The sequence below is a fragment of the Cyanistes caeruleus genome, unplaced genomic scaffold (assembly GCF_971803275.1).
Source record: "Cyanistes caeruleus unplaced genomic scaffold, bCyaCae1.hap1.1 HAP1_SCAFFOLD_107, whole genome shotgun sequence".
NCBI classification, from domain to species: domain Eukaryota; kingdom Metazoa; phylum Chordata; class Aves; order Passeriformes; family Paridae; genus Cyanistes; species Cyanistes caeruleus.
The window spans coordinates 447,112-470,083 of record NW_028255908.1 but is presented as its reverse complement, the minus strand read 5'-3'; the positions used below and the strand labels follow the sequence as shown (position 1 = coordinate 470,083).

The following is a 22,972-nucleotide window of genomic DNA, read 5'->3' as shown; positions in this document are numbered from 1 at the left end:
TTTTTGGGTGCTCCCTCCAGCCAGGGCTGCATCAATTGTCAGCTTTTCTCTCATTAAATCATCACGTACCTGGATTCCCAACTGGTTTCCCTGAACTTGTGGTAGCAAATAAACCTCAGTGGTCTGATACACCCTATATAACATAGACAGAGACAGCACATGTTGGAGTGGGGACAGGGATGATTCTCCCTCACTTGTTTTAGTGAAGTTTTCACAACATTCTCCATTTTCTGTTTTCCTTTGCAGCTGAACCAATTTCTGTTGCAGAGTCAGATATCCTCACAATGGGCTGTGCCTTTATCTGTGCAAATTCCATCTGTGCAAGCAGGCAGAGCTTGGGCTGAGGGGCAAAGGGAACACAGCCCAATTCCTCCTGCAGGCAGGAAGCCCCTGGGCCATTGTGCAGGCTTTGGGCCATCAGTGTTAATTTGCATTTCGAAAGCTCCTCTCCTGGCTGCCTGGAACAAAGCTTCTCTTCCAGGGCAGACATGGGATGACTCACACGTGCCAGCCTCACAATGTGTTTGTGTTTTGTTTTGGTTTATTTTATTCTACAGTACTCTAGTAAGTGTTTATGAGATAAAGGGTCACCTTTAAAGCTCTTCTAGTTTTTCAGAAACAGCCTAAAAGTGAACATCCAAAAACGCATATAAAATTTTTGCCGTAACTATGAGCCAGGCACAAACATTCCCAAAAAATTTTCAAGGCAATCGAATTTTTCCTACTTCTCTCTTGGCCTAAAAATTGATTCTCCCTACCTTGGCACAAACTGAACTGACAATATAAAATCAAGATTATTAAAAAAAAAAAAATTCTAATGGTGTAATCCTTTCACGGAAAATTTGGGAAAATCAAAAACTCTCCTGCAATGTCTTTAGTGCTAGAGAGTCAAGGCACAACGTGATTCTGGCCAGGATGTGCAACAGAAATCATTAAATCCACACTTAGGCTGGGTGTGCAGAGAAAATCATTCCATGACACGGGAATTTACTAGATTTTTCCAAAACTTTATACATTCTGAACCCATAGAAATCCATTGGTTTATTGTTCATTGGTTTGAAGGTGTGGAGTTGTTAGGATTTGGTTTCCTGTTGCACCCGGATTTCTGTGCCTGTGATGGGAATTAGGTGGGCACTCCTGGATTTCCTGCTCAGCCTTTTCCAGACCAGGTGTCTCCAGCTGTGCCTGGGGCAGTGTCTGGGGTAGGTGTTGGTTGATGTTTGCTGCTGGGTGTTGATGTTTTGTTGATGGTCGTTATCTTGATTGGAATCTTTTGGGCTATTGCCAGTCTGTTGAGATGTTAATTTCATCTCTGCTGAGTGGTGGAAAAGAAACATTAAAATTCCTTCCCCAAGGCAAAGGCAAACCAAGACCATTTAGAGAAATAAGATTTGAAGCCATTTTCAAGTTGGTCTATTTTGCCAGACTGTAATCCCAGGCAGGGCAGAGTGTGAGTGGAATTGAGAGGCAGAGTGGAATTGTCCCGGTGCCTTCCCCAGCAGCTGTGGCGAGGGCAGGCACAGAAAGGCCTGAAGGTGCAAGAGTGAGAGCAAGGATTGTCCCGCAGTGGCTGGAGATGGCAAAGGAGGGTGGCCAGGCCGAGGATTTGAGCAGAGGATCTGTGGGCAGGCGCAGGGGCTTCCCCCGCTGGGGAGCCCTGGCTGCTGCTGCGTTGCCTTCAGTGCAGGCTCAGGGGTGGCCTGTTTAATATTCCCTTGCAGTTCAGATTTCTGAGTCTGGAAGAGCCATGGCTGGGGCATCAATCATTTTATTTTTTCCATTTTGTTGAGTTTTGTTCTCTTTCTTATGTCCACCCCATAACATTGAGACTATCTGGGGGTAAAAAATTCATGCAATGTTCTGGCTAGAAGAGAGAATCCTCAATCCCGCTCCTGTGAATACTGTTAATCCTAAGAATTGCTGCACCTCCATTTTAGTCCTGGGTCACATTATTTCTGAGATTCCCTGAACCTTCTCAGGGTCAGTACAAGACAAACCTTCAGTCAAAAATTGTCCCAAATATGTAATCATTTTCTCTATCATTTGCCCTTTCTATTATTTCAGATACTCAAAGCTGGTTTTTAGCCTGAAAATGAAGCCATTTCACAGAGGCTTCCTCTACCTCTTCTCCTTGTCCTCCTGACTGGATCAAGTCATCCACATCCTGCATTAAGCCAGTCCCTGGAGGTGAGGTCAATTCCTTTGATATTTCCTGCAAGGCTTGCCCCAATCAGGCCGGTGCTTCCGTGCATCCCTGCAGAAGGACCGTCCATGTCTTGAGCATTTTCCCTTCTAGCTCTTGTTGCCAGCCCAAGGCAGAATTGTGTTTGCATCCTCTGGAAGTGGGCAGATCCCCAGAAAGCATCTTTTGCATCAAGTTGTGAATGGCAGCAGTGTGAGGAGGGCACCTGGTTGAGGCTGGTGTAAGGATCTGAGAGTGTGGGGTGCCTCGGTTTCATCATCTCATTTCTTCTTCTTGGGTCCTGCAGCATTCTGTGGATTCCATTGGATTTCTTGTTTGGCAGGATAGGAGCATTCTAGGGAGCCATCCCTGGCTCCCCAAGCCGTGCCTTGAGCAGGACTCCCAGACAGGCTGTGAGCCCTTCCTTCCCTCCTTTGGAACAGGGGATTGCTTTTGGACACCTCTTGTCCTGGTTGCTTCAGGGAAATTTGGAGAGGCTCCATATCTAATTTTGCCAATTTCCCTGGGGCTGCCCACACTTCTGGGTTCACTTCAGCCATGGCTCTGCCAGATACTTGATCTCAGTCCTCCCAGGTCTAATCGCCATTTGTGAGCTGTTCCTTCCTCGTGCTGGCTGTGCTGAGGCTCCCCTCCCCAGCCCGTATCCCAGAGCCGGTCCCTGTCCTGCCGCAGTGTCCAAAGGCGGCCCCCCCGGCGGGCAGGGCCGGCAGCTCCACGGGGCCGGGCAGCGGCCGGGGCGTCCCGCAGCCTCCTGGGGGCCGGGGGCCACTGCCGGCCCTGCCCGGGGGGTGCTGGGCTCAGGCAGCGCCCGGCGCTGAGCCCCGGCTGCCCCACAGCCCCGGCCCGGCCCCACAGCTCCCCACAGGCCCCCAGCCCGTGCTCCCGGTGCCGCAGCTCTGCGCCCGCTCCTGCCGCTCCCAGCTCAGAGAAACCCCCTGAAATCCTCACCTCCTTGTTTTCCTGTCCTCCAAAACTGGGATACAAAGGATCTGAGTCAGCTGGCAAATTCTGAGGATAAGACCCGTGTGAAAAACATCCCAGTCCTCAGTATTTTTTTTCTTCCTCCTCTTTTCCATCATCCTTTTTCTTACCCCATGGATTCCTCCTGCTGCTTCTTGCCTTAAGCACATTCCTGCACACTCCCCTTCAGCCAATCCCTTCCCAGCACACCAACACCATCCATCCCCTGTTGTCTAAATGCCTTCTGGACTTCCCTTCTTGCCCCTGTGGGTGTCCATATCCCTAGTTAGCTCTGGGAGAATGTGCAAACGACCTCCACATGCTCCCAAGGGACCCTTGAGAGAGATTTTGGGGTCATCATCCCTTTGTCCAGGATGCCCTTCTAGCATTCCATATTGTCCCCTCAATGGTTCTACCTGGATCCCAGCTGCGCCCCTCCCCCCCGGGCCTTGGCGCCCCCCTGGAGGGGAATTTGGGGAGGTGGGAGGGGGGAGCGCCAAGGCCGGGCCCCCCCGCGCTGTGGTGGCGGGAGCGGCTGCAGTGGGGAGCGAGTGCGGGCGGAAGCGGCCGAGAGCCCAGCGCTGCCCCAGGCCGAGCTGGCCCAGCTGCATCCGTGCCCCTGCGGTGGGATGCTGTGGGACTGGGGGGGAAGAGGGAGGCGGCAGTGGGTGCTGGGCCTGGGGGCAGGAGGAGAAGGGAAGGAGAAGCAGGGTTGAGGAACAAAATGGTCAAAATATCTATCTCGGGTTTTACAGAAGGAGGAAGAGGTGTGAGCAAGAGTTGGGCCACAGGAGGAGGAGGAGGAGGAGGAGCAGGAAGAGGAAGCAGCACAAGGTTCCTCCCTCCCTGTGTGCGCAGTCCCAGGAGTGTTTCCCTGCCCACAGTCAGCAGGTGACTGGAGAGAGGGATCCACGATTTTCACTGGGCTGAATCCTGTTGTTTCTGAGCTTTATTGGGCTAAATGTTGGTGCTTTGTCTTTTTGCAGGGGCTGAATCTTTCTATGCTGGAGGGGGTTTTGCCTGAATTTGGTGTTTGATTAGTTTTTGATCTTTTTGATCTAGTTTTGATGTTTGGAGGATGTCTGGGCTGAATCTTGGTGTTTTGGTTTGTTACAGACACAAGATGCCAAATGACTTTCTGAGATGAACTTGGGCATGGAGGAACCCCCAGTCCAAGGCTCTCTCCTGTCTTTTTTTCCTCCTCATCAGGAATTTTCATACTGTGTCTAAATGGAAGAGGAGGAGGAAAAGTCCTGGAGGTGCCACACAAGGAAGGGCTGCAAACCCAGTCCAGGGAGCTGCGAGGAGGAAAGATCCCCCCAGTGCCAGAAACACGGCCAGAGATCCAGCCAGAGCTCAGAGCTGGGGGAGAAGCCCCACAAGTGCTTGGAGTGTGGGAAGGGCTTCAGAAAGAGATCCCACCTGATCGAGCACCAGAGGATCCACACTGGGGAAAAGCCCTACGAGTGTGGGGAATGTGGGAAGAGCTTCAGCCAGAGCTCCCACCTGATCCGGCACCAGATGATCCACACTGGGGAAAAGCCGTATGAGTGTGGAAAATGTGGGAAGAGCTTCAGAGATATCTCTAACCTGATGCAACACCAGGTGATCCACACGGGGGAACGGCCCTACACCTGCTTGGAATGTGGGAAGAGCTTTGGGTGGAGCTCTGACCTGAGAAAACACCAGCTCATCCACACTGGGGAGAGGCCCTACGAGTGTCCCCAGTGTGGGAAGAGGTTTCAGTGCAGCTCCCATGTCCTCCTACATGAGCGGATTCACACAGACGAGAGGCCCTTCCGCTGCCCCGACTGCGGGAAGGGCTTCAAGCACAACTCCACCCTCACCGTCCACTGGCGCATCCACACTGGGGAGAGGCCCTACGAGTGTCCCCAGTGTGGGAAGAGCTTCTCCAGGGGCTATCACTTGACCCAACACCAACGGAGGCACCAGTAAGGGAAGCCCTGCGAGTGCCCCGAGTGCGGGAAGAGCTTCGTGCGCTGCTCCAGCTCCATCCCCCATGGGAGGATGGGCGTTGGATGATCCCCAGTGACCCCCGTTGGGCAGAGCCCTGGTGATCCATGGTCCTGGTGATGCGTGTTGGGAAGACACCTGGCTGGGAGGTTCCACATCTTCCTGGCTCCCTGTGGGCACCTGGATGAACACAGGTGCAGGAACATCCATTGGGACACAGAACAGCAATGGGAATTCCTTGGGGAGAGTGGATTTGTTGACTTTTAATCCTAGAGAACCTTTTCCTGCTGCCTCAGGAGCTCTGTGGGCAGAGAAAAGGGGGTGACACCGGGCTTGGGGGGCCTGAGGAGAGCACACACGCTCTTGGGGGGCGGAGGACACCACCCCTAGGACCCCCCCTCACCTTCCTGCGCAGGCAGAAGCCGAGCCCCAGTGCCAGGAAGACGAAACCCAACACGGAGACTCCAATCCCTGTCAGCATCTTGATGCAGGCAGCATTTCACAGCATCCCTGGGTGTCTGCAGGGTTCAGGACCCCCAAAACCTCTTACAGACACCCCAAGCCCCTCCAAGGACCCTCCTAGTCTCCCACAGCCCACCCAGGACCCTCTGAAACCTCCTTTGGACTAATTAATTTCAAAAAATTAGGTATTTTAGAAAATTTGGAGATCTCAGCTAGAGACAGGCCTTGCTGGAAGTAGTTAGAGTTAATGATTAAGTGAGAAGCAGGATTTGAGATAATGAATCTCGGACTGAGGTAAAAAATTCCCTTTCACTGTGTGTTTGTTTTTCTGTGCTTATAATGAGAAAAGAGAAACTGATAAATGGGTTCAGGAAGATCACAGACCTTACATCTGGAAACCCATTTCAAAGTCACAAGAGAGGAAACTGGAGTTGTACCAAATGTCATTTGTAATGTTAATCATTGTAAAGGTAGAAAGGTGAGAGTGAGGAAGAGCGGTTTTCCTTCATCCCTTGATGAACCCTCCACACCAAAACGACCCCCTCCTCAAATTAGGGAGCCAACCATGCAGGCGTAATGACATTAAAATCATTACCATGAATTCTAATCCGAAGTGGCACATGGGAGGTGCTAGCATTATGCATATGCATTAGTATTAGTATGTATTAGTATTTTGGATATTTAAGACTTCTGTAAATAAATAGACACTGGAATCTTTTGTCAACTTGCAGTGCGTATTAAGGGGTGACTCCCACACTCACACAGTGCTGTGATTAAACATCCACTTTGTAACTTTAAACTGTTGGAGAGGTTTTTTGTCCATTAACAGATTGATGTTGATACTGGATCAATATCGCTATTTTGGTAAATCACTGCCAGTCTCTTCCCAGCCTCCCCAGGACCCACCAGAGCCCCTCCTGTTCCTCTCAGGATCCCACAGCCCCCTCCCAATTTCTCCCCACTGCCCCTGGACCCCCAAACCCTCTCCCAGTCCCTTCCCAGCCCCACCAGGACTCATCAAGACTCCTCCCAGTCTCTTCCCAGCACAACCAACCTCATCCCAATCCCTGCTTTCCAATGCCCAATCTCCTTCCAGCTCCTCCAGGCTCACTCAAATCCCTCTCAGTGACACCCAGCACCCCCAAACTCCCTCCCAGTGTCCACCAGGAACGCCAGAACCCCATCCCACCTTCCCCAACCTCCTTCAAACCCCTTCCCAGCCATCCTAAGCACCTCAATCCCTTCCCCAGTTTAAACCAGTCTGTCTCAAACTCCCTCCCAGTTCCTCCCAGCACCCCCCAATCCCCCTCTGGGCCCCCCCAGTGCCTCCCCCGCTGCCCCCGGCGCTGTGGGGCCGGGCCGTGCCCCAGTGCCGGCTCAGGGGGTGCTCCAGGCTGCCGTGCTCCACCTGGCAGCTGGAGCTGAGCCCGCATTGCCGGGGGCGGTTTCCAGCAGCACCAGGAGCTGCTGGCTCCAGTCCCCGCTGGGGAGCACGGCAGTGGCCAGCACGTGGCCCGAGAGCTGCTGCTGGCCCTGGGAGCAGCTCAGCTGGATGTGGGCAGGGGAGAAATCCATCAGGGAGCAGAGCAGGCGGCCGGGGCCGGGCTGGGAGCTGGAGGGCACCAGCGAGATGGACACGCTGGGGGAATTGGGAGAGAGTGGGGACAGACTGGGATCAGCTGGAGGGAAACTGGGAGAGATGGGAGAGGAGTGGTGTGGCATTGAGAGGGACTGGGAATGGACTGGGAGGGACTGGGGTGACGCTGAGAGAGATGAGAGTGGATACTGGGACACTGGATAAGGGGATAGAGGTCTGGCAGTGAAGTGAGAATGAACTCGGAATAGACTGGGAATGGCTTAAAAGGAGTGGGAAGAACTATGGTGGCACTGGGCGGGACTGTGGTGGCACTGGGCGAGACTGTGGGGCCTCTGGGAGGGACTGTGGTGGCACTGGGCGGGACTGTGGTGGCACTGGGAGGGACTGTGGTGGCACTGGGAGGGACTGTGGTGGCACTGGGCGGGACTGGGAATGAAGTGCGCGGCACTGAGCGGCCGAGTCCAGCGCGGGGCTCTCGGCTCTGTGGATCTGCCCGGCAACTGATGAGTCATCAGAGGGACGCGCTCTGATTGGCTGAGGGGCGAGAGATCCACGGATGGAAGAGATGGACCGGGGGGCGTTTGGGGTGACTGGGATGGACTGGGAGAGGCTGGGAAGGAATGGGAGAGCCACGGGAGCCATTGGGAGGGACAAGGGGCCCCGGGGATGGGCACACAGAAGGCTGAGGGCTCTGGGGTGATTCCCAGGGAGGTTTGGAGAGACACGGCCGGGCCCCTCTCTGTGCCCCGCGAGCAGCGGCCCGGACAGAAAAGTTCAGGAGCGGGAGGAGGTGTTTCTCAAGATTGATTTTAATCCTCATTCTCCTGGTCTGATTTGCTCAGTTCTAAGTTCAGTGCATTTCCCCGTGTCGGGCTGTTGTGCCCCTGATGGTGATCCCTGAGTGACCTCTCCCTGCCCTTGTCCCGACCCACGAGGATTTGGATTTGTTTCAGTTCAGTGGAATTCGTGGTGATCTGGGGGGAGCTGGAGCAAAGCAGCTGGAAAGCACAGTGGGCCTGACAGGGACTGAACCAGGGCAGGAGTTGGGGCTGCCTCGAGTGAGCTCTCACATTGTGAACCTTCATGGGGTCTTTCTAAGGGAATTTTGTTGAATTTTTACATTCTTTATTAAAAAGCAGAGTCACAAGTGAAGCTCCGCTTTCAGCTTGAAATGAGGGGATGGAACGTGGGCACTGGGACTTCCATAACCTCAAGTTGTCCCTTGATGCTGGACACTTTAGCTTTGGCAATCTGAAGCCCTTCAGCAGCAATGTCTCTGCCACCCCCTGGTTTCTGGCTCAGACCCAGCTCGCAGCTTGGACAAGGTCTGGGCTTTGTCCTCTTGAGCTTCGGGAGCCTCCCGGGAAGCACCAGCCCTCCCCAGCCCACCCTTGGTAGGACTTTTTCTTTTCTCTCTGCTGACGATTTTATCCCCAAAACTGCCGTGGGAACGTTGTATCCAAGCACATCCTCCAGCGCTGCACTTTCCTCCTGTGAATTCCCTGTGCAGGGAATGTGTCTGTGCTTTTCCCTGCTCTGTTCACTGACAAACAAACCTGAGCCCGTGGGACTGTCAGAGCTCCTTCATGCAATGAAATCAGGTTGTGTTTCTCATGGCATGTTCTGGAGGAGCTTTTCTTGGTGTGTCTTGTGCTGCTGGAAATGACACAAGAGCCAGGAGGGAACAGAAGCTGCTGCTGCCCGTTGGCTCAGGGCCAGGGAACCAAGTTGTGCTCCCGGGCAGTTGGGCCCTGCTGGAAGCAGAGCCGCGTTTCCCTTGAGCAGCTCAAGCTTGTGACAGCTCCAAACAGGAAACCTCAGCAGAAAACTCTTCCTCCAAACTCAGCTGCTTTCCCTCCTGCAGCTGTTTGGGAAAGAGCCTCAAAGCACAGACTCTGCTGGGAGCCATTGGTGCATTTCCTCCCTCCCGGCAGCAGCAGCTCCTGAGCCCTTCACGGGCTCCTGGCCCTTCCCAAACCCTTCAGCTCCCTTTCAACTCTCAGCAGTCACTAACATGTGCATTTCTTTCATATTTAAGCTGCATTTAAACTTCTCTTTTTCTCTTCTCTCTATCTTTTTAATCTCCTCTTTATCTCCTTTAATCCCGTCAGCACCAGTAGGACGGGGATGGAGTCTTGGGGTGGATGTGGGATGAACTGAGGATCCAGCAGAGAAGGGCAAGGCAGAGGGGAGAGGACTCAGCCAACCCTTCTCCTGCTCTCTCCTCCCCCAGGCTCCAGCTAAAGCAAGTCAGACTGGAAAGGATCCCACAAATGCTGTGTTCTCCTCCCTCTGAGCTTGGCTGGGGATCCTCAGCTTCAGCCTGGTGCAGTGGCTGAGATTCGCTAATTTGAGATTTTTGGCTAATGCACTAAATTGAAGAGGTTTATTATTACTTAATCACCTTTCACCTTTGCCAAGTTCTGCTGCACTGTGTCTGCTTTTCACCCAATACACTGCTAGCTCACCTACACACATGTGCTTTTTAGGATAATATTTAGATTCATAGCTTGCTCTATAAAATCACACAATCACAGATGAAAACTCTCCACCATCTCACTCAATACAGTTTTTTATTTACTTATGGCATATTCTTACTTGCAGCTATAGGAACATAAGCTTATGAATTCTCGACTCAGCGTCTGTGAACCTTTAGCATTGCATGAACCCAAGCTCCTTCCAAGGCTGTAAATTAAACCCTTCAGTATCTGTGGAAGTTTCTGTCTTTCCATTTCCCACAGCCCACCAAAGGATTTGTGACCCTTTGTGACAGAGGAGAATCTGCCAGGCAATTTTGTGTTTGCTGTAGGGAAGGTTGGGTTGCTCTGCATCAATTCCCAGAGCAGCGCAGAGCATTGGCTTTGTGATGTCAGGGCATGGATGCCACCTTGTCGTGGTGACATCCCAAGGTTGCCTTGGTGCACGGAAGGCCTCAGGGTCAGAGCAGCTCTTGGGCTTGCTCAGTGCAGGAGCATCCTCCTGCTTGAGGCGTTTGTCAGTGGGCAGCTGCACACTGACAGGAGCCGTGTTTGTTTTTGTGGTGGAGCAGAGTGTGCAAACTGGCACAGCAGTGCTACAATGATGGAGCAGCTCGCTGTTGCCGTTTGCACCATCTATGTCATTGGCTACTCCGGCTATTACCTCACCAACCTGGCACGTAAGTAGAGGTTTTCCCTGGCTGGAACCTGAGCTGGCTTTTGTAGGTCTCCCTGCTCTTTCTTAGTGACCGGGTTGCTATTGAAACACAAAGACCATGAGGATGCCCCTGGTTTGGTCAAGCTCCTGTCAACACCTTCAGCAAAACACGGGGTGTCTGTAGCCAGGGGGCTGCGGGCAGCATTTGCAGGGCTTCTGTTCCCTCCACGGGAGAGCCTGTGGCAGCAGAGTCTGGCATTTCCTCACTTTGCTGGCTCAATCTCTTGGGGTGACTTTACTTTTAAGATAGCTCTGAGAGCTGGGGAAGTTGAAACTGCTGGAGGCTGATGGGAGTTTTTTCTCCTGACTAATTCCTGGCCATGGGTGAGAATTGGCAGCGGTTTTAACTATTGAGAAGTGAGATCAACCTGTGAACACCACCTGAAGATGTGAGGCCGGGAATTTCTTGCTCTCTTTGGTTTCTGGCTTCTGACGAGGTCACAGGGCTCTGTCTCGGCCTCCTCCCCCCCTCCAGGCCGGACAAGGCTGCAGAGGGCGGGGTGGGGGAGAAACGGAGCCGGCCAGCCTGACTTGGTTTGCAGTTTCTGCCACTGAACTGAAACCTGACACCATCAACATCTGCAGCTTTAGCAAGATTTTAACTCTTTTACTACCTGCATGAGACTTGCAGATTGTTTTTTTCCAGAGAGAGAGGGAGTGATCAACCATCAACCCATTAAAGAGAGTGAAGAAAAAAATTAAATTTAGAGGGGGAAGAGAAAGAAGGAGATGCTTTAATAAGCTGAAGTATTTTTCTGTTAAAGCTATGGAGATGGACAGTAGTGTTCTGAAAAAACCTCCTTTAATTCATGACAGAGTATATTGGGAGGAATGGAGTGTTTCCAAGTGTGGATTTTGAGCAAATGATGAAGTAGTTGTGACACTGTGAGATCCTGGAACAGAGGGGGAGAAGTAAGAGTTGAAGATTTGTGGCTTTTAAGAAGCAAAAAGAAAACTTCTGTTTCCAGGAGGGCTCACAAAAACAGATGAAGAGAACTTTTGCCTTTGAATAACTCATTCATAAAAATGACATCCCTAGACTCATGACCCATAACACACCTCAGAGTGATGGGAAATGGGAGGAGACAACTGATGACAGATTTCAGGGCAGCTGGCATCAGAGAAATAGAAAGCTATGAAGAAAAATCATTTTCTTGTGAAAAACTCCATAGATAGCAGAAGAAGACTTCTGTTTCTCTACAAAGACTGATGAAAAGACTCCAGCAGGAATTGGGACTGTTGTAAACACCAAAGTTCTAAAGTTTTTTGTCTCTATGTGGTCATGTAAACAAGGGAATGGTTGGGTAGTGGGGGAGAAAAGGGTTGTTCTGGAAGTTTTATTCTGGTTTCTTATTCCTGTAGTTTTTGTAAATAAACTTTCTTTATTCCATTTAAGTTTTAAGCTTGTTTTGCTCTTGTTCTAATCCATATCTCACAGCAAGAAATAAGTAACTTTTCTAGTGATTTTTTTGAAGTTGTTGCTTTAAACCACACCAGTCAAGCAGGACACCTTTGAAAATGCAGACTGGGAGATCTTCTCAGATGCTTCTCTAAATAGGCCACGGTTCTCTCCAGTTTTCTCATAGAATTTGGTTCATTTTCCTTGCCCACTGCAGGTCATCTGAGCCGTGTGTTCAGAGGTGCCGATCCTGAGGTGAGTCAGAAAGGAACATTTGATGCTCCTGGTGTTTCAGAACTGTGCAGGGAACTGTGAGCTTGGCCTGTGGCAGTAGAGTGCAGAGGGCCAGCTGGGTGGGCTGAAAGAAGATCCATTTCCATGTTTACAACAGCAATAGCAAAGGCATTGTTGGCTATTTCCTAATTTTCCATTGCAGAGCTTTAAAAGAACTCAAAGCTCAGATTTGCAGAGAGAACGTTGCTTGCTGATAGTAGCCAGGGTGAACTCTCTAATTCAGAACTATTTGCAGTATGGCTGAATTAACCCATTTTAATTTAGTTGGAGAGACTTAGAATCCCATTGCTATCAAAGCTGATGATTTGTGCTTGGTAGAGCTGGTTGTAGAAATCAAGCTGAAGAGAAATAAGGTTCCAAATGATAGGGAGCTGCCTGTCCCTAACTCCACCATCTGTCCACAGAGCCCAGAAGCAAGAGCAGACTCTGCTGTGGCTCCCTCTGCTCCTGGAGAAGAGGCCAAAGAGGAGCAAAATGAGCAAAAGGAGCACGAGCCTCCAGCTGTGGTCACAGCCCAGCCTGACCATGCCCAGACAGTAAGTGCCAGTGCTGGGTGCTGCTGTCTTTAGTGCAAGGCAGAGCTGCAAGTTTCTGAGCAGCCAGCACTTGCTGTTGCTGGCTGAGGATGCTGAGTGCTGGAGTCCTGCCAGCACCCAGCCATTCCCCCATCCCGTGGCAGCTGGAAATTTGGCTTTGAGCCGTCGTGCTGAGGCCCCAAAGCGCTGCTGCCTGCGGGTGAGCAGCTGGCTGCTTGGCTCAGGGAAGCTCTGTCTCTTGGCTTCTGCCAAGCCATGGCCAAGGGCTCACACGGCATTTCAGGGGCTCACAGGGATTGGTTTGTTTGCTGTCCCTTTTTGGAAACCTCAGGATGACCTGGAGAAGTGTTCTGCAGTTTTCTGGAGTAATTCTTCACTTCTGCAGAGTCTTTTAGGCCACCTGTCTTTTGGCTTTTGATAAGCTGCAAGGAGATGATTGTGTTGTCCATGAAGCTGTGGCTGGCCATTCTTGTCCTGTGTGGCCAAAGAAACAAACTGTGTAGTTCTGAACCCTTCTTCTGAGGCAAAATCCACAAGTGGCAAGTTTCTCTTGATACGTTTTGTGGTGAAGTCTGCAGCTTTGGAAACTGCATTGGAGCCTAGTGTGGGGGCAAAGCTGCAAGTCCTTGAGTGCTGTCTTTTGTTGCTAAGAACCCCTTTAGAGATGGTTGTTTTTTCTCCTCAGAGCTGTTTTCCTCCTCCTGCCTCTTCTGTCCTGACACTCCCTGTTCAACCTATAAATTTCTGCCTGTCCTAGTGAGGTGGGACAATTCCATGGTTTAGGTGGTTTAGGTGGATTTTGGTGACTTTGGTCATACATTCATTACATGACCCATGGCTTCCTTCATTGGCATCCCTAGGGGTGTGTCAATTAATTTGTTGATGAGGCCTTTTGAGGATCTCTGTCAGTGCCACTCAGAATTCTCAGCTGACAAAAGAGGGAGGAGAAACACCTTGGTCCTCTTCCATATCCTGAGGTGGCCATAGAGGCTCTCTGACCTGCAGCAGAGGATCCAATTGCACACATCCTTGTCTCCTGAATGAGCAGGATTTCTAACAAGAGTGTAGATGTCAGAAGGGCAGGAGTGGCAGGGCAGGCCTGAAAAGGGCAGCTCCCAGGCACTTGCTCTCCTTTTGTGTGTACAGAACATCGAGGCAGAGCCCCAAGCAGAGCTGCCCGAAGCTCCGATGGCCATCATGGCAGTGAAGAGGAGGCCTGAGGAAGACAGAAGCATCGAAGAGGAGATGAATCTCCCCTGGCAGAGAGGAAATCAAGAAAACCAGGTGAGTGAAAGTGAGGCAGACACTCCACTCATGGAAATTCCTCTCTCTGGTTCTTCACAGGCCTCTGATGAGGAGCTTCTGGCAGAGCTGCAGGAAGCTGAGGCTAGGATCAGGGAAAGGGAGAACAGGCTGGAGGAAGAAAGAAGAATAATCGAAGAGAAATTCCATCTCCTCGTTCAGCAGCAAGAGGCTCTAGAAAATCGAGTGAGTGAAAGAGCGACAGGCACAGCAGTCACTGCAGTCTGGTGCTTTCTGCCCTTCTTGCCTTTCCTCTGCAGAGCAGCAGGGGGCTGGGCTGATGCCTCTCAGTGCCATCCTGCTGTAGTGTCTATCCCAGCTGCTTGGAAGGACATTTCCTGCTGTGCTCAATCTCAGCTGCTGCCCTGGACAGTGGCACCAGTCATTTGCCCCTTTTGCCAGCACTCATCTCAAGGGATTCCTGCTGGCCTGCTCCTGCTCTCCTTGTTTCTTCAGGGCTTTTTGCAAGTGAACACAGTCCCCCAGACAGATTTGGAATACAAGCTGCAAGCTGTCTGTATCCCTTGGTGAATCTGCTGCTGTCCTGCTCTTTCCCTTTGCTCACAGTCAATGAGCCTTGGCACACAGGGACAAGCTGTGGTCTCTGACTGCTTTGTTCTCTTTGACTTGAGGTGGACGTGTTGATATCTCACCTGGCAGCCTGCGAAGGCTTCCAGCAAATGCCTGCTGATGAAGAGCCCCAAGGTCGGCGGGAGGCACAGGTACTGTCCCAAGCACAAGTGCTGCAGGCTGAGCACCTTCTGAAGATGGTGCAGGAAAAGAGGACTGAGGGGGAGGAGCTCCAACATTAGAACAAGGAGCTGCAAATGTGTCTGCAGCCCTTGGAGGGGGAAAGGGATCCTTGGGAGGAAGTGCAATGGTCGTTGTTGCAGTCATCCTTCAGAAAATCCAGGAAAATGGAATATGAAACTGGCCATCAACTTGATTAAAACCAACCTTGGGTTTTGACCATTTGGTTCCAGAAGTGGGCATCCAAAAAATCCAGTTGATGAGCTTTGCATGTGGCTAACAGCAACTTCCTAAGGGCTTGCATTTGAAAAGGGAACTCAGGGTAATCTCTGCCAGCCAGCTTTCTGACACAAACTCCTTTCTTCTTGCAGATCTACACAGGCTCTTCCATTCAATCTGCTGTAGCAGCAGCAGCAGCAGCATCTAAAGGAGCCTTTGTTGCCCAAGCTGAGCAGTGGATCCTGGGCAGTTTGTCCATTTCCAGCAGTGACACATCTGCTGCTCAGCTCCAGGAGAGCCAGGGAGACTTCGTGGAGCAACTGAGTACGTCTGGTGTATTTCTTGTCTGAGGGACAGTGTATTGTGTGCACGTGCCAGCAGAGCTGTAGCAAATGATCCTCCTCACTTTGGTGTCCCAGAGACATTTAGGACTCCCCACAGGAACTGCTGTGCTCTGAGGCAGCGAGAGAGCGCTCTGGCTGCTCCTGCTGCCTCTGAGGGCAGCTTGGACTGGCTCGGCTTTGCCTGGCATTCCCTTGCCACTAAAGGCAGAAGCAGGAATTGTTCTTGGATCAGCAGGAGGCTGTGGCACAGCAAATGATCTGTGCAAGTCCTGTGTGCTAGTGGCCAAACTGAACAGAATATTTGATTCCTAAATTCTCATTAGACTCCAGACTTCCCAGCACTTGTCAGAACCAAAAGACTTCAGAGATATTGATTGGATTTGGGGTTTTGTCTTTTTGTTGTGGTTCCGATTTTAGTTTTCAGTTTTTAGCCTTGTTTGGTTTTGCATTTAGGGGTTTTTGCTTTTTCTCCATCCTGAAAGAGCTGTTCTGCCCCATGTGTCTTACTGGTGTCATTTTTAGGACTGTATTTATTGCCTCTACTACATCTACAAGGTTTTTATGAGAATGCTGTATTTTTGTCAGTGAGGACTCCTTTGAAACTACATCAGGTGACAGCAGAAACAGAGCAAGAGATGTTTTCATTGGGCCCACAATGAAGAAACAGATACTTGTATAACAATCTGTAATTAATATCCTAGTTTTATTTTTCTAAAGATGTGTCCAAGAGACACATCCACGTGGTGTGATCAGATAAAACAGCACTGCAGGCATTTCTCAGGAGCGAGCCTGCAGCCCCTGTGCTGTGTATTCCTCAGATCCATGGCACTTTTTCATCCCTGATTCCCAGCCATTCCCATGACTCTTAGAATCCTACCTATTGGCCCAAGCCCTGCTCAGATCAGTCTCTGGGAAAACACATCAAGCCCTCTGTGATTCTGCAGCACAACCCATTTAATCTGCTTCTTGCCCATAACAGCTGCCAGTGCTGTGCTCTCAGAAAAGACCTGGTGGGGCTGAGAAAAGATCCCAGCTGATTTGGTGTCTACCTTCACCTGCTGGGACACAAAAGGGCCTTGATCTGCACCTGGCTGTGTCTGATCTCCAAGGCAATGCTGTTGTGTCCTGAACGGGGACCACAGCTTGTCAGGGGCTCAGGCTGGCTGTGTCTTCTTGCCATTGCTTGTCAGTGCTCATGCTTGGCCTTTGCCAGCCTTGTGCTGTGCCCTGCTGTGCTCTCTGCGCTTCATTTCCTTCCAAGGACTGGACAAAATCAGTCTCTCTGCTGCCCATTTGTACTGCACAACTGCCTGTCTTGTTGCTGCTGTGCTTGCTGCCCAGCTGACCACAGAGGGTTCAGAGCCCCAGACAGCGGGGCTGCCTTTGGCATCTCCTGCAAGTTCGGATCTCTGCCTGAGAGTCAGCATCTTGCATTTTGTTTCCCTCAGGGAGAATGGTGAACAAGGAAAATCCCATCACAAAATACATCGAACTGGAAAGTCTTGGCAGCGGGTGAGTCCAACCACAGTCACTTCTACACAGCCATGGGCCAGGTGTTTCCCTGGGGGAATATCCATCAAGTGGGAAGTCAGACAGGTTGTCCACATGTTTAGACAGCGGGCTTAGTCTGCCCCATCTCTCAGTACTGGCCAGAATTTGTCAAGTGTGCTCAGAAGGCATTGTCAAAGACATCTCCATGCTGCCAAGGTCTTGCCTGCAGCAAGGAACAGAACCTGGGAAATCTGCTTGTCTCTCAAGTGTGGGACAGCTCAGGGTTCATTTCCTTCACATTTTTGGATGTTTCCAAATCATCTGGCCACACTAATGAAAGGAGAAGAATCTTGCTTGCCTGAAAGCACAACCTACCCCCAATGAGAGCTGTCAGATAACAGTTCTCAGGAACATTTCTCTCCAAGAGTTTGCTAAAGGAAATACTCCGTGCTCAGGATTAGAATTGCACAGTTTAGAAGCTGATAGCCGAGATGAAGGAATAAGCTGCCTTTTGGAGCTGAGGCAGTAAAGCCCAAGGCTTCTGGAACAGGCCCAGTGCCCAGGCACTTGAGGGGAAAATGCATCATCTGCCTTCTGGCAGACCCCTCCTGCAACCTGCAGCTTTTAGGCATTTACAGCAGAGCTCTCCTGTCTGGACTGGCTTCCACTGCAAGATCTAAATGGCTTCTCCTTTCTTTGCTGCTGTTTTGTTTCTAGGGGTTTTGGAGAGGTTTCCAGAGCACTTGACATTGCAACAGGAGGAGAGGTAAATGTCAACAGCCCCTGCAGCCTCTGCTGCTCTCCAGGCCTTTCCCCACTGCTGACAGCTGTGGCTGGAGCTTTGAGTAGAGCTGTGCTGAAAAGGCACAAGAAGCACAGACTGGAGCCAGCCTGCAAATTGCACTTGGAACAGGCTTTGTGGACAAGGCAAATCGCCAGTGGCCACATGTCCTGTAACTGGCCCCCAAGGGAGCAGAGAAATGGGCTGTTGGAATGTCACTCCCTAATTACTCCGGTGATGAGGTCTAATCACAAGGCACTTTGGCACAGCTTGGCTGTGCCATTCCAAAATCACTTGCTCCATGTGTGTTGTGGTCTCATGCTACCAATTTTCTCAAATTACTCCTTTTCAATGTCATTTGAGGTGGCCATAAAGAAAATAAATGTGCAAGGAGTGAATAGGAAGATACTAACCATGAATGAAATCAGGATCATGGAGAGTAATAGGAGTCCCAGGATCGTGAATTACTTAGCCAGGTGAGTGGTCACGGTCCTATCCCTTGAATGTTTGTTTACATACTACAAGCATGAGAGCTTAAAACCCCACTTTGGTCAGTGGCAGGAAATAGAGTTGTTAATGATTATTTCTCTACTTATCTCCAATGGATGGGAAGAGACTGCATTTTGTCTGCATGAATCCACCCTGGCAAATGCAGACTGAAAATTGTTCAAAAACCTGCATCAGCCCTATCTTAAGAATTCAATACCTTGTAAGTTCATTGCCTCCACAGTTCTTTGGGACTCAGTTTTTCAAGTTTCTTAAATGCTGATGAACCATCCAAGAGAGGATTGCCCTTGCATTGTTGCCCCTCTTTTCCATTGCTGTGCATGCCAGGAAGACTAGGTGCTTATTTCCAGAAATGCCATGCGTGACAGGTTTTTTATCTGGGCTCTTCCTAAACTGCCTTTCTCCTTGAGACAGCACAGACTGCAAACACTGCACAGCCTAGAGGCAATGTAGATTCCTTTTCTTCTGCCCTTGTCTCCAAGGGACCCAGAAACAAGACTCAAGCAAAAAACCAACCTAGCCGTGCATGTTCACCTGCATGGCCTTGTTTCCTTTTTTCAGCTACCTTGTGCATGAGGAACTCTGGCTGGTGATGGAGTACATGGACGGAGGCACTCTGAGAGATCTCATCGACGAGATTCAAATGTCTGAAGGAGAGATTGCAGCTGTCAGTCGGGAGGTCAGGGATCCCATCTGTGCTTCCAAGGCCTTGAGCTGCATTGTCTGGGAAACAGGGGCTCAGAACAGGAGGGATTTCATGGGCCAAGCTTGGTTTCTGTGCTGCTGCTCGGCTATGGGCAAGCAAGAGCATCTCAAGGGAACTGTCTGCCAGTGCCCCTACACTCACTGGACTCACTTCCTGTACTCTTATCCCCTGCTCTTGTATTCTAGCTCTGTCTCTTGCATTGGCATTTGCAGTTCTCCACTGAGAAAGGTGCTGCTCTGCTACTGTGGGAGCAGCAGGCTCTTGCTCTCAATGGCGCTGTGTTCTGCCATTCCTCCCCATTCCCCTGCAAAGGGAACCTTCCACAGCTGTTTCCTTGCTTGTGCGATGAACTCACAGCACTACTTTTTGCCCCCCTGGTTCTCTTTTCTCTCTCAGTGCCTGCAAGGTCTGGATTTTCTTCACTCCAACCACGTGATCCATCGAGATGTCAAGAGCAACAACATCCTTCTCAGAACCGACGGCTCTGTCAAGCTGGGTCAGTGTATTCTTGCTCAGCTTCAGCCTTCCAGGAATGGGGGGTGTGGGGCTGCTTTCAGTGACTGCCAGCTCCCCAAAAATGCTGCTGCTGGCAGTGCAGGGGTCCCCCCTGCTGTGGGCTGAAGGCACAGTTGCAGGGTGCACACAGCTATGACAAGGAGCCACAAGCAGCTAAGAGTGCTATTGCTCTGTGTGTGTCTGTGTGTGTTCCTTCCAGAGGGAGGGAGCTGCAATCTAAACCTTCAGGGGAACAAAAGGCACTGCTGGAGGAAGTGTAAGAAATGGGGGGATGTTTGAAGTAGCCAATTCATATTGCCTTGGCTAAAGCCCCAAGGAAACAGAGCAGGGATTGTTGTCCAGGAAATTCAACTGCACATTCTCAACCTTCTACTGGGGAATTCTTTGGCTTGGTTTCCTAATTGAGAGTATTAAAATTAAAAGAGTATTTTGCTTTCTCCTCAGCTGATTTTGGCCTTTCTGCTCAGCTCACCCCTGAGCAAAATCAGCGGTGCTCGGTCACCGGGACTCCTTGGTGGATGGCACCTGAAGTGGTGCAGCGTCAACCATATGGCCCCAAAGTGGACGTGTGGTCTTTTGGAATTGTGGCAATTGAAATGGCCGAACAAAAAACTCCTTATGACAGTTTCACTGCTCGATCGGTAAGGAGCAAATACTCTCTGATCCCGCTGTCTTTCTCACCTGTCCCGGGTTCTCTGCTCACTGCACAAAATCCCATGGCCATCTGCTGGAAGTACTTCCACCAAGGCCCCTTCTGCAAATGGCCCTGCAGCACATCAGCATCTGCTGGAGCTTTGGTTGCAGCACTGGGGGAACTCAAGCCTTACCTCGCCCAAACCATCTCCATTCTCAGGCAGCATTTTGCTTTGCCTTACAAGTTGTTCCAGCTCTTTTGGCTGTGTAGATGGACCCAAGAATAGGAAACAAGCATCTCAGAGCTGCTGTTATCTTTCCAGAAATGAAGCAAAGAAACGCAAACCAAACCAAGTTTCTAAAACAGTGCTTTTGAGAGAAGAAGTGCAGCCCCATTCTTCTCACAGGGTAACTTGTCTGAAACCCAGAGATGAGGCTGTAAAGCCAGAGTCTCTTCTGCTTCTTGTGCAGTGCTGCTGAGACACTCAGTGACCACCTTCTTTCCTAACCCAAGCCACTTTCTCCATATCACCAAGCTGGATGGAGCCTGGTGACGGGGAGAGCCTGCCAAAACCTCCTGTTTGTTTCCTGGCACTTTCTGGGATGGGCACAGCGTTAATGCATTGACTTGAGAATCCAACCAGCACAGGGTTACCACAGGGATGACACTTCTGATTTCACCATGAATATTTTCCTTTTGCCACATAAGGGAACCTGAAATTTTCAGAGTGCTGAGAGACAGAGCTGCAGGTGGCTCCTGTGTGCCCAAACAGGCATTTTCAACCCAATACATTTGTGGAGGCATCTTAATGTGTCTGTGTTGAAAATGAGATTCCAAAGGTTTGTTTCCTTCCCTGAGGAACACCTGCTGCATTTCCTTTCTTTTCTTCCAATTACCATCATTTTCAAGAACAAGACAATAAGCTGGATGAGTTTTGTTTTATGGCAGCTGTGCTTAAGGGACCAACAAGCACTGCAGAGATTCTTTTCATGTAAGAATCCTTGGAAATAGTACAGTTAGTTAGAATAGCAAAATCCCTCTTCCAAAAAGGCTGCCAAGCTGCTGGGAATCCTCCAAGAAGGAAACATGTATTTGCTGATGTAGTTGCCACTAACTAGATCAGGCAATGAAATCAGCTGCCAAGGCAAGATCTGCTGGATGTTAGCAAAGCTGTGGCTTTGGGGCTTGGGTTTTTTCATGATACAGGAAAGTCGTCATCCAAATGCTACAGGAAAGTCATGTCTGCCTCTCTGCCAGGGCAAAAACTGCCACTGCAGAGTGGAGCTGGAACAATGGGCTCTGGGAGAGCAGTTCCAGATGGGAAAGAAGCAGGTGGAGCCTTGTGTTTCCTTTTTCCCCAGGCTAAATTCCACATAGCCACAGAAGGGAGCCCACAGCTGCGGCAGCCCGAGCAATTCTCGCCTTTGCTGCGTGACTTCCTGAGCTGCTGCCTGCAGAAAGGCGAGGCGCAGCGCTGGTCTGCCAAGGAGCTGCTGCAGGTAAAATGCCAAAAGGGCTGCAGGTGAAACAGTGTCCCAGGGATGGGCTCCTCCTCCACTGAAATCCAAGGCATCAGATGAGCCCCCATCCTCCTCCCTTCCAACCTTGGTGCTGTTCAGCTGACAGTGGGGAGCAATCCTAGACTGGGCTGGGCTGGCAGGGAGTGCTGGGTTTTAGCGCTGGCTAAAATCACCAGGGCACTTACTCATTTCTTGCTGGGAGCTATGGATTAGGAGAAGGGCAAAACAGGCTTCAAACTTCAAAGGAATAACAAATTTTATTATCAGGCCCACAAGAATAAGAAAGGTCTCATCTGTGCAGTGAAAGGGTTCAATCTCACCCAGGTCATGGCAGTCACGGTGTTGGATTTCAGGCTGTGCTGGGGCCCTCTCTCTGCCCGGGAGCCGCTGGGAGGGGAGGCTCGGCCTGGAGCCGTCGCTGCACGCCAGGGAGAGGGTTTAGTGTGGGCAAGATGTCAGCAGCCGTGGCCTGGCCCAGCCTGGGGCCGGGGTCCCGCAGCCTCCATCCCCCGCCCGGGAGCCGCTGGGCTCTGGCCCGGCCTCCCCCAGGAGCACAGGCCGTGGGCGAGCAGGGCCGGCCTCACCAGAGCTCCGTTACCTTCGGGCTCCGGAAGCAAAGAGGGCCAGTGCCCGGGCTGGTGGTTTTCAAAATGTGCATCATCACAGAGGTGCATCTCATTTCTAAATGGTGCAAAATGTTGTCAGTTCTCAGAACTAGCCAGCCATTGGCCTGTCTCAGGCACTGCGGAAGCTCCCAGCAGCTTCTCTCAAAGAAATCACTTCAGTGCGGGGTTTCTTACTTCTTTCCCTAAATGTCAATTCATCTCAAACTAACACACAGGGACATGGAAAGGTCATCTAGTCTGTGTCCTGCAATGAGCAGGGACATCTTTCAAGAGATCAGGATACTCACACCTCAGATATTTCCAGGGGTGGGCCACCTACCAGCTCTTGGGGCAACCTGTGCCACTCTTGCCCCATGCTCCTGACCTACTCTGACTCAATCCCCGTTTCATTTAAAAAGCATTCCCCTGCCTTTGAAGCTCTTCGCTTGGAAAATCATGCTTTCTTGCTGTTTTCCTTTCTGCAGCATCAATTTATAACATCGGCCATGCCTGGGTCCAGCCTGGCACCTCTCATCGTTGCCGTGAAGAAGTGGAAGGAGGAGGCAGGAATGCAACAATTAATTTATAAACTGTCTTCTCCATGGCCAACTTAGAGTAGGATTATAGAGTAGGATTGCAGAGTAGGATTGCAGAGTAGGATTGTAGAGTAGGATTATAGAGTAGGATTGTAGTGCAGGATGGTAGTGTAGGTTTGTAGTGTAGGATTGTAGAGTAGGATTTTAAATAAAATTTCTAAAATCTCAACTCCTTTGGAACATTTCTCTCCTTCTGACCCTGTGAGAAAGCTCAACATTTCCTCCTGAATTGTCAGTTTTTTCTTAGAGGTGGAAAGTGACATTGATGGCTTCTTTGGTACAGTTTGTAAGGGGGGAAGGCTCCTCTTCATTCATCCTCTCCAGACCACACTGCCTTTGGAATATGGCCAACTGGACAAGTTTTGCCCAGCTCTGACATTT

General features: G+C 50.7%; 1 protein-coding gene and 1 long non-coding RNA gene across 2 annotated transcripts in view; both read left to right on the top strand.

Moving 5' to 3' along the window:
- LOC147646225 (uncharacterized) overlaps positions 1–22,760 on the top strand; it is a 385,217-nt gene extending 362,457 nt beyond the window's left edge. Inside the window, exon 15 of the mRNA XM_086873765.1 lies at positions 22,481–22,760. Within this exon, the coding sequence (XP_086729891.1) occupies positions 22,481–22,609 (129 nt within the window). The 3' untranslated portion in view covers positions 22,610–22,760. The remainder of the gene's footprint in view (positions 1–22,480) is intronic.
- On the top strand, positions 17,871–19,216 carry LOC147646226 (uncharacterized). Its single transcript, XR_015281931.1, has 3 exons — positions 17,871–17,983; positions 18,576–18,693; positions 19,117–19,216. It is a non-coding gene; the product is annotated as an uncharacterized LOC147646226 (long non-coding RNA).
- Positions 22,761–22,972: the final 212 nt, after the last annotated feature.